The 15,265-nt window shown below is 36.3% G+C and overlaps 1 protein-coding gene across 1 annotated transcript in view; it reads right to left on the bottom strand.

Annotated features, from left to right (window-relative positions):
- Positions 1–2,733: 2,733 nt before the first annotated feature.
- LEMD3 (LEM domain containing 3) overlaps positions 2,734–15,265 on the bottom strand; it is a 67,942-nt gene continuing 55,410 nt past the window's right edge. Inside the window, exons 9-13 of the mRNA XM_037063083.1 lie at positions 14,571–14,749; positions 6,303–6,384; positions 5,288–5,393; positions 5,124–5,202; positions 2,734–4,911 (exon numbers count right to left, since the gene is read on the bottom strand). Coding sequence (XP_036918978.1) covers positions 4,748–4,911; positions 5,124–5,202; positions 5,288–5,393; positions 6,303–6,384; positions 14,571–14,749 — 610 coding nt within the window. The 3' untranslated portion in view covers positions 2,734–4,747. The remainder of the gene's footprint in view (positions 4,912–5,123; positions 5,203–5,287; positions 5,394–6,302; positions 6,385–14,570; positions 14,750–15,265) is intronic.

Here is a 15,265-nt window from a genome sequence, read left to right as displayed (position 1 = left end):
ATAAATAAATAAATAAAATCTTAAAAAAAAAAAAAAAAAGACGCACTCTGCCACACCTCCCCCTCCACCGCCCAAATTTGGGAGGAATAATGGTTAATGCTGCCGTTGAGTTCTGTTTACATTTACATTGGTGAAATATTGCGTTATTTATGTCATTAAATATTTTACATTTTTTGCTTCAATTTTTTTTTAATTTTCCTCCTCTAAAACCTAGGTGTCTTATGGTTTGAAAAATACAGTGTACTAAAATTTCACTTCGATTTTACTCCACTTAAAGACCTCTTCAAATTCCACCTCCCTAATTCGTCTCAAATTTTCCTTAATATTTCACCCCATTCCTAACCCCCACCTAAGGGACACACAGGTAAATATAGTAGAATAGGACTTAAATTTTACTCTCTACTGGGACTCTCTGGCTCACTTAATTTACTTGTGTGGTTTTTTAATATATTTTTAAAGATTTTATTTATTTATCTTTAGAAGGGAAGGGAAGGAGAGAGGGAGAGAAATATCATTATGTGGTTACCTCTCGTGTGTCCACCACTAGGAACTGGCCTGCAACCCAGAATTGAACAGCAATCCTCTGGTTCGCAGGCCCACACTCAATATACTGAGCTACGCCAGCCAGGGCTTACTTGTGTGGTTTTTAACTCCCAAATTGTGTCTCTAGCTCAGATCTCTCAAAATACCTCAGAATTAGAAATCCAACGCAACTGCTAAAAAACATCCATTTGAATATTCCATTGGCATCCCAATCTCAAAATGTCCAAAAATTCAATTTATCATCTTTCCCATCCAATTTGTTACTTATCACCTATACTTCAAATGTTGGGATTGTCAGAGTTCCCACAATAGAAAATTGGAAAATCTGTCTCTCAATATCCAACTACTCAAATCCTTCCCATTTTGTCTTAGATATTCCTCAAACCCTTTCTTTCTCATCCCAACAAACTCTCACCTAAACTCTCCCTTTACCAACCAATATCCAAACTTCATGTGATCTACGAAGCCTTCAATGATCTGATTATTGCCTATTTTTCTTGTCTTGTACTCAGTAACTCAGTCATAAAAACTGCTTGTAGTTTATAAATGCACTAGGTTGTTTCTCATCGATCTATCCTTTTTAATGTGACCCTCTGTGCCTAGACAGCTGCCTCTCCAATTTCAGGGGAATGAGTCTCAAGTGCCCACCCATGAAAGAAAAAGTAAATCTAAGCACACAGAGATGCTACTGGTTGTAAAGTCTAAGAATCAACACAATGAGTCTATCGCGCAGTAAAGGATCTCAGGGGTGGACCAAAGCATCTTGGTCTACCATCAGGATCCAGTTGCAGTCATCAATATTCTCCAGTGGGGCTTAGAGGCAGTTAGCCAGTCATGCATACTAGACCAAGAAAATGAGTATCCTTGACATTGTTTCTTTAAACCACAACTTCTGGTTCCTATTTTCACTCTTTTTATTGTTAAATTTATTGGGTTACCTGTTCCTAAACATCCTTTCTAAAACCGGCTGCCAAAATTCTGCTTGATTTAGCATCCTCTGCCACTGAACACCATATAAGGAAAATATAACAAAGTCTGTTTTTATCAGGCCTCAATATTCACAAGATATTCATTCAGGAATCCATAGACCAATGAGTATGAAAATGGATTGTTAATAACTCAGGTTCCATACATTAATTTTGATGTGCTCATCATAAGAACAGAAGCTCTCCTGGGAACTCAAGGTAAAAGAGACTTATTGTATCTATACTAAAGAGAGTTTAATGTTGAATTGAATGAAAATATGACTTGGATGTCTTCTTTATTTAAGAGCATAGGTGCCTCTCTGCTCCCTCAAAATCTCTTCTGCTCTTTTCTCTCACTATATTTTCCATTCTATATTTTAAACCTATCTGCCCAATGTTCTTTCTCTAGGATGTAACCATCCTGAGAAGTGTCTTTTTTCATCTTTGCATACCTAATATATAACATGCTACTAGGTCTACCAATTCACTGACATATCAAGTCATTGTCTCTTTTTTAAAATCCTCACCTGAGGATACATTTACTGATTTTGGAGAGAGGAAGAGGGGTGTGCATGTGTGTGTGCGCGTGTGTGTAGAGGGGGACAGAGGGAGGGGGGGAGAGAGAGAGAGAGAGAGAGAGAGAGAGAGAGAGAGAAACATTGATGTGGAAGAGAAACATCAATTGAGCCCTAAACCCACCACATGCCCAGAGAGGGAATCAAACCCCTACCCTTCTGGTACATGGGATGACATTCCAAACAACTGAGCCCCCCAGCCAAGGTCCGAGTCTTCCTTGTACTTGATAAAATCATCAAAAAAACCTAAACCAATGCTACTCAAAAGTGGCCAGCCCATAAGCTATTTGTTTATGATAAAGAGTTTGAACCAGAATGTGTAAAAGAATGGTTTTCTTTTTTCTGAGAAAGTCTTGCTATGAAAAAAAAATGTCTAGCTAAATTAAAAGGTATTTTAGTGATGCAACTGATTTATGTTCTTGCCTCACTTTGGACCCAAACACTGAAGAGTTTAAAAAGACACTTTTCTTAATGAAAAGCAAAACACTGAGGAATGGATGGTTAAAATGAACTTTAGGGTCTTTATCCATTTTTACAAGACACATACACTTACAGATCCCCCCCAAAATTAAAATAAAAGCACCTATTTTCACTGATTAAAAAAATAAAGACACAGGTCACTTAAAAAGTTTTTTAAAAGCCGAGACGCATTAAAAAAACCTAATAAATTTTTAATTTTTTCCTTTTTTGTAACAGGACAAGTAACAGATTACATCAAACTTCAGAACGCCTCAAATGTCTAGTTATTATACACATTCCCATCTGTCTTGCAGGGAAGGATCTTGGTCAGTTTAACAGTTTCAGGTAAAATAGGCTGCATAATAGTATATATTACAATAATAAATGTACAATGTTTACATGAAATATGTTTTAGAAGCAAGATAGAGATGCATCTGCATCAAAAGGCGACCTTTCAAAATGCCACAACTATTTTTTACATTCATTCTTGCAACAGGTCACAAGATGGGGTCACTAAGCTCAGATAAATCACTATGATGCACATAAAACGGTTATTTTATATATTATATATATTTATATCTTCACATTTTAGCATCTGAGACATAAACCGAGAATTTAAAATTTATTCTCTTCAGATAACAAGTCATTTTTTATTTCTCATAAACATGGTGCCCACAAAAGCACACAGGTAAGGCACAATAGGGTTTTCTGTTACAGAACAGTGTGCATCATGTTTACTTAACCAGGAAACGTGCATTATCTGTGCAAGTTCATGCTGCAAACCCAACACACATAATATTAAAACCAAACAGAAAACTGAGCTTTAAACAAAACCAAAATTGGTACAATTTCAGCTGCTTCACATATTCATTTGAACTGACAATGATAGATCAATGGGTTGTATTTTTTTTAAGTTATGACATTACAAGTAAACTTTGCTCCCTAACTATTTTAATCTGAAATCAAAAACCATAATAAAGTAACTTTACTGAAACAAAGTAAATACTGAGACACAAAGCAATGGTCACTCGTGCATTTACTATATTGCAAACTTCCATGACCCAAAATTGTAAATATGATTTTTCAAATACACATTTTGCTAAACAATGTGCCCTGCTTTAACCTTGACATACAACAGGGGAGCTAACATTTTATTAAATTATAAATAGATTGGGAAGATTACTTAATCCCAATGATACTATATCATAGCCCTAGTATTTATAATAAATACAGCTTTTCACAAAATACTTTTCCAATATCTGCCAATTGCTTCTTTAGTGCTCACATAAATTTGAATCCATTACAACTGGTATCGAAACTTTCACACAAAATCATACTCAAAACATTTTTATATAAAACCTATAAAAGATATTTGAAACTTGTATCTAACACTTCCAGGTGTTTGGCTGTTTGATCTATGTGATAGTACAGCCATATATATATATGTGTGTGTGTATATATACACATACACACATACATATATATATATATACACATACACACATATATACACACACATATATACACATTAGATTATGAATAAAATAAGAAGCTTATTTTACTGCTTTAATGCAGACATCCTCACAAAACAAGACTACTTTCTCCACCACCAGCATTTATACATATATACAAAAGTCAGTTTAAGTACATGTACATCCACTTATATGTAACCACTAAACCCAAATTAGTTTTCCCATATTCCAGCTGTTGCAAATGACTCTCTCACAAGCAACAGAAACCTAAGGTTAAATTGGGAAATGAATACTTTTACCACATTAGCCTGTAAGGAACTATGCAGGTTACTGTATGTAAGAATTTACAACATTAGTTCACAGGAAATTATGGAAATACAAGAAGCCTCTTCACCATGCTTTTGTATGGTTATCAAAACACTTCTTGGTGCAAAAATACCACCACCACATCTGAAAATACATAATAAAGTCAATGTTCCTCATGCAAAACTTTAAATGCATTGGCTTAAATGAGCTCCAAAAACTGAATGAAACCATTATTTACCTACTCAGCATTGCTGCGTCACTGCTAAGTCCCTTTGGAACCTTAAGATTTCTGGAACGTTCAAACAGAGCTGTATTCAATAAAAATATTACATACAAAAAGCATTTTAAAAGGAAGACAGGAAGCCAAACAGGAATTTTCGAATTTTCCTATTGTAAGTAACAGTCCCAGGAGTGGAAGAAAGTCCTTTCAGGAACCTCCTTGAGAATTGGTTAGGCCAGTCCGCAGACGAAGATGGGACATAGAGTTCATGTGTTTGTTCGATGGCTTCAAGGGCGTGTTGCAAGTAAGAGCATGGGGAAAGCGATGGTGGTATCTGTCTAGTCGTAAATATTTTACTGTAACCAATTTTCCTGTTGTAAGATAAAAATAATATTTTAGATCTGTAAAAATGTGCTCTATATTTATTTTTAAAATTGTGGTAAAAAAACAAACAAATAAAATGATCCAAAGTTATTACTCTAAAAACGCTAACTTGAAATTCTTACATTTAAAATCTGGTATAATTTAAATAGTAAGCCATAATCTATCTCTTCAAAATGTTTATAATACTCAAATTTCTTACCATCAAACCAAGAGCCATGCAAAGCCTTAAAAGCTTTTCCAGCATATTCTGGAGACAGACATTTAACATATACACAACCCTGTAATATTTAAAAAAAGAAGTCTTAGTTTTAACAGCAACAGACTCAAAACACAGATAGAATTCAACAGTGAAAGTTTCTTTACCTCACGTGAATTTTTGTCTACTGCAATATGAACAATGCCATCATTATCACTGCATTTTTCTAAAATTGCTTCTTGAATTGCCAAATGCCACTGATCCCCTATTTCCCTAAAAATTAACGAAAACAAAAATCAGCAACCATATTCCTACTCAGTAAGGAGTCATTTGTCTCGTAAAACATATATATCTTACTAGAACAGGGATAGTTTAAAAACTACATATTGTTAAAGATAGTAGGAAATAAATGCCTGGCACTAGTAGTAGGTAGATTTGAAAAATATTAGCATTCAGAAGCTCAGCCCTTTTCTCACCTTCCAGTGTAAGAATACACAGAGCCGAGACAATAAAGGATTAGCCCATGATAGCACAAATGTGCTATCATTTTTATGTTTAAAATCCTACATACCTACAGTCATTTCTTTTTTCTTTCTACAGAAGGGTTAATACGTACTTTAATGAGTTGGAGTGGTCTGGTAAATGCTGAATATTATTTTATTTTCAATGACATTTTCAAAGCCCCAAACTTAAGGAAAATTCTTGGTAAATACAGTAAGTCCTCACTTAACATCATTGATAGGTACTGTGACTTTAAGTGAAATGATGTACAACAATCAATTTTACCAGAAGCTAACTGATATATACAGGAGTTAAAGTTACTACAAATCTCAACAACACTGCAGCAAAATGAGATTGAACAAAATGACTTTATAAAGAGTACTCTTTATAGAATACTAATACTCTATCTAATAGAGTATTGTCTCTACGTGTGTCATTAATTCAACTTGAGCACTGTATCAGTGAATACAAAAATCTACAAGAGTTTTACAAATCATTTTATATCTGTGCCTTCTGGCCAAACCTTTGCTTGGAATAAAACAAAAGAAAAATGTACCATGCTTTTAGTTAGAGAATGAGGGGGAAAAAAGACATCTTTCAATTACAGACATAGCATAATACCGATTTTTCGGCCAAATATTCCACATAAAAATTACATATACCCCTGATCATAATACTTACATAACTGGATCAAACATATTTCGAATCTTGAGACATGGTGTCAGACTGTTTGGTGGTGAATTTCTTCTATCTAAATGAAATGCTACAAAAAACAAATTAGTTTTACTATTTGCCTTTATTCTATTTTATTGAAAAGGTAATCACTCATTCAGTTCATTCAAAAATATCCACTGTGTACTCTTACTGTGAGGCAGACCCCTGGATGTTAAGGCAAATAAGACAGAATTGTTGCTCTCACACAATCTACAGTTTAGAGGGGGAGAAATGAAACAGTGTCACCAAAGAAATCATAATTGTGGTAAATTCTAAGAAAGAGCAGTACAGAAAGCTAAGTAACTTAAGCTTAAGTCTGAAAGTATCAAATAATACTTCATCTAGGCAGTGAAATTTATGCTGGGACTAAAGAATGAATAAAAATAGGCAGAGTGAGGTGAGGTGTAAAGGACATTTCAAGGGAAGATATATTATAGCTGGTACACCACCATGAAGCAAGTAGAAGCTTGGTCTATTCAAGTCATTAAAAGCCATTGTTGTCACAATAAGAACAATAGAAAGGTAAACCTGAAGAGAGAGATACCAGATTGTTCGGGACCATGCAGACCACATTAAAGTATTGAGACATTACCATAAGGGCAACAGAAAACCACTCAAACATTTTCAGGACAGAAGTAAATAATAACAGACAGATGAAATCTGTCCTTTAAGCATACTTTTTATCAAATTATTTATTTATTTATTTTTAGAGAGGGAGAAAAAGATCAATGTGTGGTTGCCTTTCACTTGGCCCCCACTGGGGAACTTGGCCTGCAACCCAGGCATATGCCCTGACCGGGAATCGAACCGCAACCCTTTGGTTCACAGCCCACACTCAATCCACTGAGCTCCATAAGCCAGGGCAAATCTGTTTTTTAAAGTTACCGATTTTAAAAATAGTCTGCCATGTGGAGAATCACGTAGGTATAAGCAAAAGTGAACACATGGAGACCAGTTAGCAGGTTATTAGAGTTGTCTAAGAGGGAAATGATAATAATTTGGATAAGACAGGCCAACCTTGCTTGTGGAAATAAGTGGATAGAATTGGAACGTTTTGGAGTATATCTGATGTGATTCATTTAAAGAACTGCAAATGGAAGTGGCTGAAAGAGAGGTTATGGGTGATGCCCAGATTTATGGCAGAACCAGCTAAGGAGAGGTATCATTAACCACACAGGAACACTGCAGGAAAGGTCAGTTTGCAGATAAAAGATACTGAGTTGACACACATGTTGAATCTGTGGTGCCCCTCCCCTAGTGAAGAAAGTTAAGTATATAGCTACGTTTAAGAATCTGAAAACTGGAACAGAAGACTTAGTTCAAGGTATAAATTTGGGACTCATCAACATATACACGGTAAATGAAGCCACAGCATGAGATCATCTAGGAAGACAGGAAGAATGAGAAAAGAAGATAATCTTGAGAAACTTAATACCTAGAGGTCCAGGAAAAGAAGGCTGAAGAAATGATTACAAGGAAACCAAAAAAAGTGGCAGCCCCAAAACCAAAAGAAGAAAGTTTCTAGGCAGGCTAAATTGTTAACAGTTCTCGGTAAAATAAGGACAGAAAAAAAATCCACTGGATTTACCAATATGGAAGTTTGAGAGCTGTTTCTTTAGAATGATGAAGATGGAAAACATACTGGAGTCAGCTGAAGAATAACTGATAGGTGAAATAGTAAAGTTTGTGAGTAAACTGTATAATGCTACTTGGCTGTAAGTAGGTGAGACAGGGTAATAGCTACGGGAAAATGTAAAGTTCAACACCACCATTTTAAAGATGAGAGAGACCACAGCCTGTTTCAGTGCTGATGAAAATATCCACCAATGCCCTGGCCTAGTGGCTTAGTTGGTTTGGGCAACATTCAGAAAACCAAAGGCTGTAGGTTTGATCCCAGTCAGGGTACATATCTGGCTTACAGGTTCAATTCCCAGTCAGGGAGCATATGGGAGGCAACCAATCTATGTTTCTCTTTCTCCCTCTTAATCAACAGTTGTATCCTCAGAAGAGGATTAAATTTTTTTAAAAAATCCAATGAAAGCAGGAATATAAACAGTAAGGGAAGATACAGGGTCCAGCACAAATTAATGCCCCTTTATTACAAAATCATAAGCATGTAGTTCTGTAACATAACAATACCACACTCAAGTACACCATTACATTTTAGGTGAAATGTTCAAATTAAAACTTTAAGTTATTACACCTGTATTATCACTCTACCAACCACACTCAAGCAGGCATTACTTCTGCTGGACCCTGTACTTGAGAAGACAAGGGAATGACTAGGGTCTCTGTTAAATAAGACAGCTCCTCAATTTCAATATAAAGTGAGGATGAGTACGGATTCTGGTAATTTTATGGATTTGGTGATGGAAATCTGAGGTAAATACAAATCACAGCTTCTACATGAGTCATCAAATGAGAATCAAGAGAGGAAAAACGGGAAAAAGTTTGAAGAGGGGAAGAAATCCAAAATTGTTATTGAATAGAGGAGGAAAGTGAAGTGAGTAGTAAAATATGGTAAGAACAATGAAGTCTGGTAGTGCTGAAGGACTAATCGAAGTTAACTGTTTAGGAAGGTGCTAGTTAGCCAAGTTGTATGATTTTTCCCCTGCTGTGCTCAGTCACTTGCACAGAGACAAGCAGAAACAAAAAGTTTCATTCTTAGTCGGAATTTAGCAGCGTAAGATGAAGGACGAGCAGTGACTAGCTAGACAGTGATAGAAAGATGAATCATGGAAGCTAAAATGAACAGAAAAAGAAGTAAAGATAGGAAGAAGGATGAAGAACTGGAGAAAGTAGAGACATGAAAGAAATGAGATTCTGAGGAGTTCAAAAAACCAACTATATAAAGCAGGAAAGTTGAATGGATGAGTTTATGGTTAAAAACAAGAGTGTATCAATTAAAGACTTCAGAAGTATCTAGTGATAAGAAATATTTGGGGGTGTAATGTCTTCGGCAATACCTGACATGGGGGGAGGAAACATCACTGGATATGAAAAATCCTTGCCAAACCACAGATTAAGAAAGTCTGTGAACCACTAGTACCTTTCAGACTTTTCTAAGAGTGTATAGGTTCTGTTCTTAGGTGACCTTTTAGTTGCAGACAATCTGACTTCCTCGAAATTTCAATAGTAGCCTGAGAAAGCAGGGGATGAACCAGAGGAAAAAAACTCATACCACCATTATGCTAGCTTAGACCCAAGTTTACACAAAATAACAGAGCTGCTCACTTCTAGTCAGAAAGTAGTTCTAAAGATCAAACTGATTTTAGATGCTTTGGGCCCGAACTACATACACTGTAATCACCTCCTGGGCCAAGCAGGGGTACTACAATTACCGAATGATATATCTCAAATACCGCAGGAACCACCTCAGATTCTTCCAATGCTGCTTGTTCCAAACACAACACCTGTCAGAGCACAAATAGTTCTCTGGCTCCTCAGCTGGTATTGTATGATTTTTAACTGGTGCTTTAAAATACCTTTAGAGATACTAATACTGTATAATAATCCAATTTATATATAACTATCTTTCAGAAACTGAACTAATTCAATAACATCAGTTATTTAACAATTACTAGGGAAAAATACTACTAAATGACAACAGCTTCTAATGGTAGTGAATTCATAAGACTACTGTAATTACCAACCCTCCAACCATGTACGTTTTAATTAAATGGCATTTAGAGGGGGAGAAACATTAAACTTATTCCTAAATTAAACTATCTTTTTACATAAACTACCAAAAACTCTCAGTATACAACCATATTTAATGGAGCATAACATTTGTGTTCAGATATATTTAAACAAAAGCTGGATTCATTTTATGTATAAATTTTTTAAAAAGCTACCTCAGAGCCAGCTATATTTAGGCTATACACTTAATGACAAAATATAATGCTGAAACTAAATTCTCTACATTAGAGTTGTATGTTCTTAAAATGGGGCAAAAGATATACAGCTATCATTAAGGAATATGCCACCTTCTTATTAGCTTCCTATAACAATTTTTATTATGATAAAATTCTTAAAAGAGGACTTCCGACCAAAATGGAGGCGTAGATGGAAACACTGTGCCTCCTCGCACAACCAAGTTTAAAGACAAGAAAGTTTTAGTAACAAAAACGCAACCAAAACATAGAAAATTGAACTATACAGAAGTCCAACAACAACGAATCATTTGACCAGACAGATAAGAGAGGCGGAGCCAGCAACTGGCTGAGTGGGTTGCACAGGAAAAAGCAGCCGGACCAACCCAGGCACATGGGTGGTGGTTGGCAGATCCCAGGCCTGGGGCTGCAAATGGCAGACTCAGGGAGGGCGCAAGGCCACAGGCTGACCACGGTCACACATTTGAGCTCAGATAAATCAGGTGAAGGAGCAAGCAGTGAGACAGGCCACACAGGCCCCAGTGGTGGGAAGCAGCAGAGAGACCACCATTGCCCCTCTTTGATCCCACCCCCACATACAGCATCACAACCCAGTGACCTGGGCTGCCCCACCCTGGTGAACACCTAGGGCTCTGCCCCTCATACATAATAGGTGCAACCAGACCAAACCATTATGGCTCAAGAACAGCTCAAAGCCCCAAAGCCAGTAACTCTAAGCGACCAAGAAATTGCCAGCCTCTCAGATGCACAGTTCAAAACATTAGTGATCAGGATTGCTCACAGAACTGGTCGGTTTTAGTCACAAATTAGAGGAAAAAATGAAGGCTAAATTAATTGAAATAAAGGGAAATGTACACGAAACCAATAGTGATGGAAAGGAAACTGGGACTCAAATCAAGGGAGTAGACCAGAAGGAAGAAAGAAATAACCAAACAGAAAAGAGTGAAGAAACAAGAATTCAAAAAAATGAGGAGAGGCTTAGGAACCTCCAGGACATCTTTAAACGTTCCAACATCCACATTATAGGGGTACCAGAAGGAGAAGAGGAACAGCCATCAGTGGAAAACTTATTTCAACAAACAATAAAGGAGAACTTCCCCAATCTGGCAAAGGAAATAGACTTCCAGGAAGTCCAAGAAGCTCAGAGAGTCCCAAACAAGTTGGACCCAAGAAGGAACACACCAAGGCACATCATAATGACATTAGCCAAGATTAAAATGAAAGAGAGAATCCTAGAAGCAGCAAGAGATGAGGGACAGTCACCTACAAAGGAGTGCCCATCAGACTGTCAGTTGATTTTCCAAAAGAGACCTTACAGGCAAGAAGGGGCTGGAAAGAAGTATTCCAAGTCATGAAATCCAAAGACCTACAACCAAGACTGCTCTATCCAGCAAAACTTTCATTTAGAATGGAAGGACAGATAAAGTGCTTCTCAGACAAGATCAAGTTCATGGAGTTCTTCATCACCAAGTTCTTATTATATGAAATGTTAAAGGGACTTATCTAAGAAAAAGAAGATAAAAAATATGAACAGTGAAAGGACAGCAAACTCACAGTTATTAACAACCACACCTAAAACAAAAGCAAACTAAGAGGACAGCTAGATCAGGAGCAGAACCATAGAAATGAAGATCACATGGAGGGTTAGCAACAGGGGAGTGGGAGGAGGAGAAGAGGGGAGAAGGTACAGAGAATAAGTACCGTAGACGGTAGGTAGGAAATATGTGGGGGGGAGGGCAGGAATAGTGAGGGAAATATAGAATCTAAGTAACTTGAGATATGTGGACATAAACTAAAGGGGGGAAATAGTGGGGGAGTGGGTGTGCAGGGTAGAGGAGAATGAGGGGGGGAAATAGGACAACTAATGGCATACTCAATAAAATATATTTTAAAAAATTCTTAAAAGATTTCCAATCTCTCTTGCTACAAAGTCTATAGACCTTTTTATCATCATAACTATCTAAAAACTGAACGGGTATACTTCAAACAAATAGCTACTAGGTTCTACCTCACGATTTCCTACCTTCAGGAACTAACTCAGTAACAGGTATCTTGCTTTACTCTCAATTCCTTTCTAGGGTCCAAAGCCCTAATCCCTGTAACTTTATCAAAGGCTGTTAAGTAAAAGGAGGTTAAATGTACAATTCTTTACATAGCCCATATAGAAATATTGTAATTAAGATAGTTCAGAACTTGGCATTTAGTTTATGAACATTTAATACACTGGAACTGGAACCTTGATAAAATACTAATATAAAAAGTAGTATGACACTTTTAAAATCTTCTATCAGTTTATGTTAATATTACCACTACTATAACTGACAAACTTGTATTATATCACACTTGTACAGTCCTGGCTACAGAAACTGACAAAGTAAAAGTAACAGTCTGTGGTTTTAAATCCTAGAATTTATAGAACATCCAATTTAACACATTTAATAAATCATACCGCTAATATATAAAAACAAGATGGATTATTATTTGGTCAAGAAATTGTCTTCAGATTTGTCTTAAAAAGTCTCCCACTTCAAAAATAAGAAAGACAAACTATAATGATTAAAAAATTCCTATGAACTAAATATGGTCTTTTCTAGAACTTCAAATGCATACATGAGTACCAACTGCTGGCCCTATGAAGGGAGCAGGCTAAAACTCCACACCCCTCATAACCAGGGGTTATGGCAATCAGATATGAACTGGCTTTGAATTCTCTGTTCCCAAGTCAAGGGGCCCTTCTACATGCACCGTTAAAAGCAAATAGTATACTGTTTAGTGTACTTTTTGGCAACATCAAAGTTTCATACTTTTGCCATGACTATGTAAGCTTATTATTGAAGCTGTTTGAAAGTGAAAATTTTAAAAAAGGGAGAGATTACATTTTTTATCATTTCAAAATAATTTACTAACCTTTCCTATACATGCTCTACTTAGCAAACATTGATAAATATGTTTTTATCTGACAAGAAGAAGAAAAGAAACTCAACTCACTGCTAGTCCTAAAATGCAAATTAAACTAACCATGAGATTTTACCTTTCTACTAACCGTTAGGATACAAAAAGTTCAAGTGAGGTAACACTCATCACTAGTAGAGATTTGGTTACATAAGAAACCAATCACTAAACCCTCCTATACACTTACATATACATGCTTTATGCAACGATACAAACACTTAAAAAAATTATAAGCAAAGATTCCCGTAAAAGCTATTTGGCACAGGGGATGTACAGGTAGAAGGGAAAAGAGGTAGGCAAGCAAAATTGGAAAAAAGGGCAGTTAAAGACTTGTTACTCCACTTATATGTTTTACATTACTGTACACACACACATATACGAGGTCTGTCCAGAAAAAGTCCAGCCACTGTTAATGTAACGAGAATGGTTTGCTTGACATCCATATAACCCAGCGGCCAAGGAGAGTGGGCTGGAATGTACATATAGAAACAATGATGACCTCACTGTCCTAGCCCATGGGGGCAGTAGATACCCATTGAGTGAGCATGTGTACTGACTGTGTGGCCATCACATACAAAATGACTGAGCAACTACAGCAGCGAATCTGCATCACACTTTGCATTAAGCGTCAACATTCTTCCCTGGAAACTATCTGGACAATTCAGAAGGCCAAAACTATGGGAAACATCATTACAACAATGCACCAGCTCGTGCATCTCATGCAGAGTTTTTAGTGGAACATCAATTTACCCAGGTGACTCAGCCCCACTATAGCCCAGATTTGGTGCCCTGTGACTTCCAGCTTTTCCCAAAACTGAAATTATCTTTGGAAGGGGAAATATTTCAGAATATCGATAAGATTCAGGGAAATATGACAGTGTAGCTGATTGCAACTGGGAGAACTGTGTGAGGTCCCGAGGTGCCTACTTTAAAGGGGACTGAGGCATTATTGTCCTACGTACGATGTTTTTTGTATCTTCTCTAATAAATGTCTCTATTTTTCATATTACATGGCTGGATACCTTCTGGACAGACTATACATGTATAAAACACAAGTTATATGTCTTATTTGCATAGAATATTAGAGAGGAGTGCAATTAAATCTGTAATAAGTAAGTTGTTCTGTTAAGTGAAAAGAGAAAAAAAATCAAAGAACTGTATATAGTATTCTATTACAATAAAGACAAACCATTTAAATTTTTATCAGCCAGGAGAAAGTAGAAGGATATAGAAAAAGCTAACACTAATTCCTTCTATGGGATGAAACTGGAAGGGGAGCTTTACTTTCATATCTTGTTCAACTGAACTATTTTAAACAACATAAGACTTTTGTAATTGAAAAATAACATAAAATTTACACTTGTACTTTTTGTTGTTTAACAATACATACCTTGACCTTGCCATACTTTAGAAGGCATTACTACTATTTTTTCACAGGATGCAGAAGGCTGGATCCACCGCCAAACTAGAAAATCTGCACCACCTATTCTTCGTGTTTCTGTGCGAACTCTAGACTCGTTAGCAGCAAGGAAGTCAACAGCTCTATCCCAGACTTTCTTCATTTTTTTCCTATTATGCGAACAAAATGACTATCATCTTGGCTTGTCATCTTTTTCAGATATTAGTAAAATAAGGTAGTGATTATTGTTAACTCTAGTTGTTTTTATCACTGCTTATGGAGTTTCTCAAAAAAGATTTAGACACTGGAACCTCACCTGAGAGTTCCTGAATTTCAATCTCTAGAGGTGGAGCACAGCATCAATTATTCCCCCCACCAAATTTCTGCTGGTTACCCCAGTGTGTTACTAGGGTTAAGAACGCTGCTTTAGCATATGGCATCATCTTTTATTTTCAAGAAGTTATTTGTTCTTCTAATTAAAAAGCTTTGTTAACAAAATAAAGTATTTGAAAACATTAGTAATAAAACATCACTGGCTACTGTCGCTTGTTTTTTTTTAAATCAAGATGAAAGTAAAGGAAGATAGAGATTGACAACAAGAATTAAATCTATTAGAGTGAGAATGATTTAGAAATCAAGTTGCCCATTTTGGAACTCAAAATCAGGAAGGTAACAGAAAAGAATTC

Source organism: Sturnira hondurensis, unplaced genomic scaffold (genome assembly GCF_014824575.4).
Source record: "Sturnira hondurensis isolate 20B ecotype Veracruz unplaced genomic scaffold, ASM1482457v3 Scaffold0014384, whole genome shotgun sequence".
NCBI classification, from domain to species: domain Eukaryota; kingdom Metazoa; phylum Chordata; class Mammalia; order Chiroptera; family Phyllostomidae; genus Sturnira; species Sturnira hondurensis.
The sequence above is the reverse complement of the archived record's forward strand: the minus strand, read 5'-3'. Positions and strand labels throughout refer to the sequence as shown.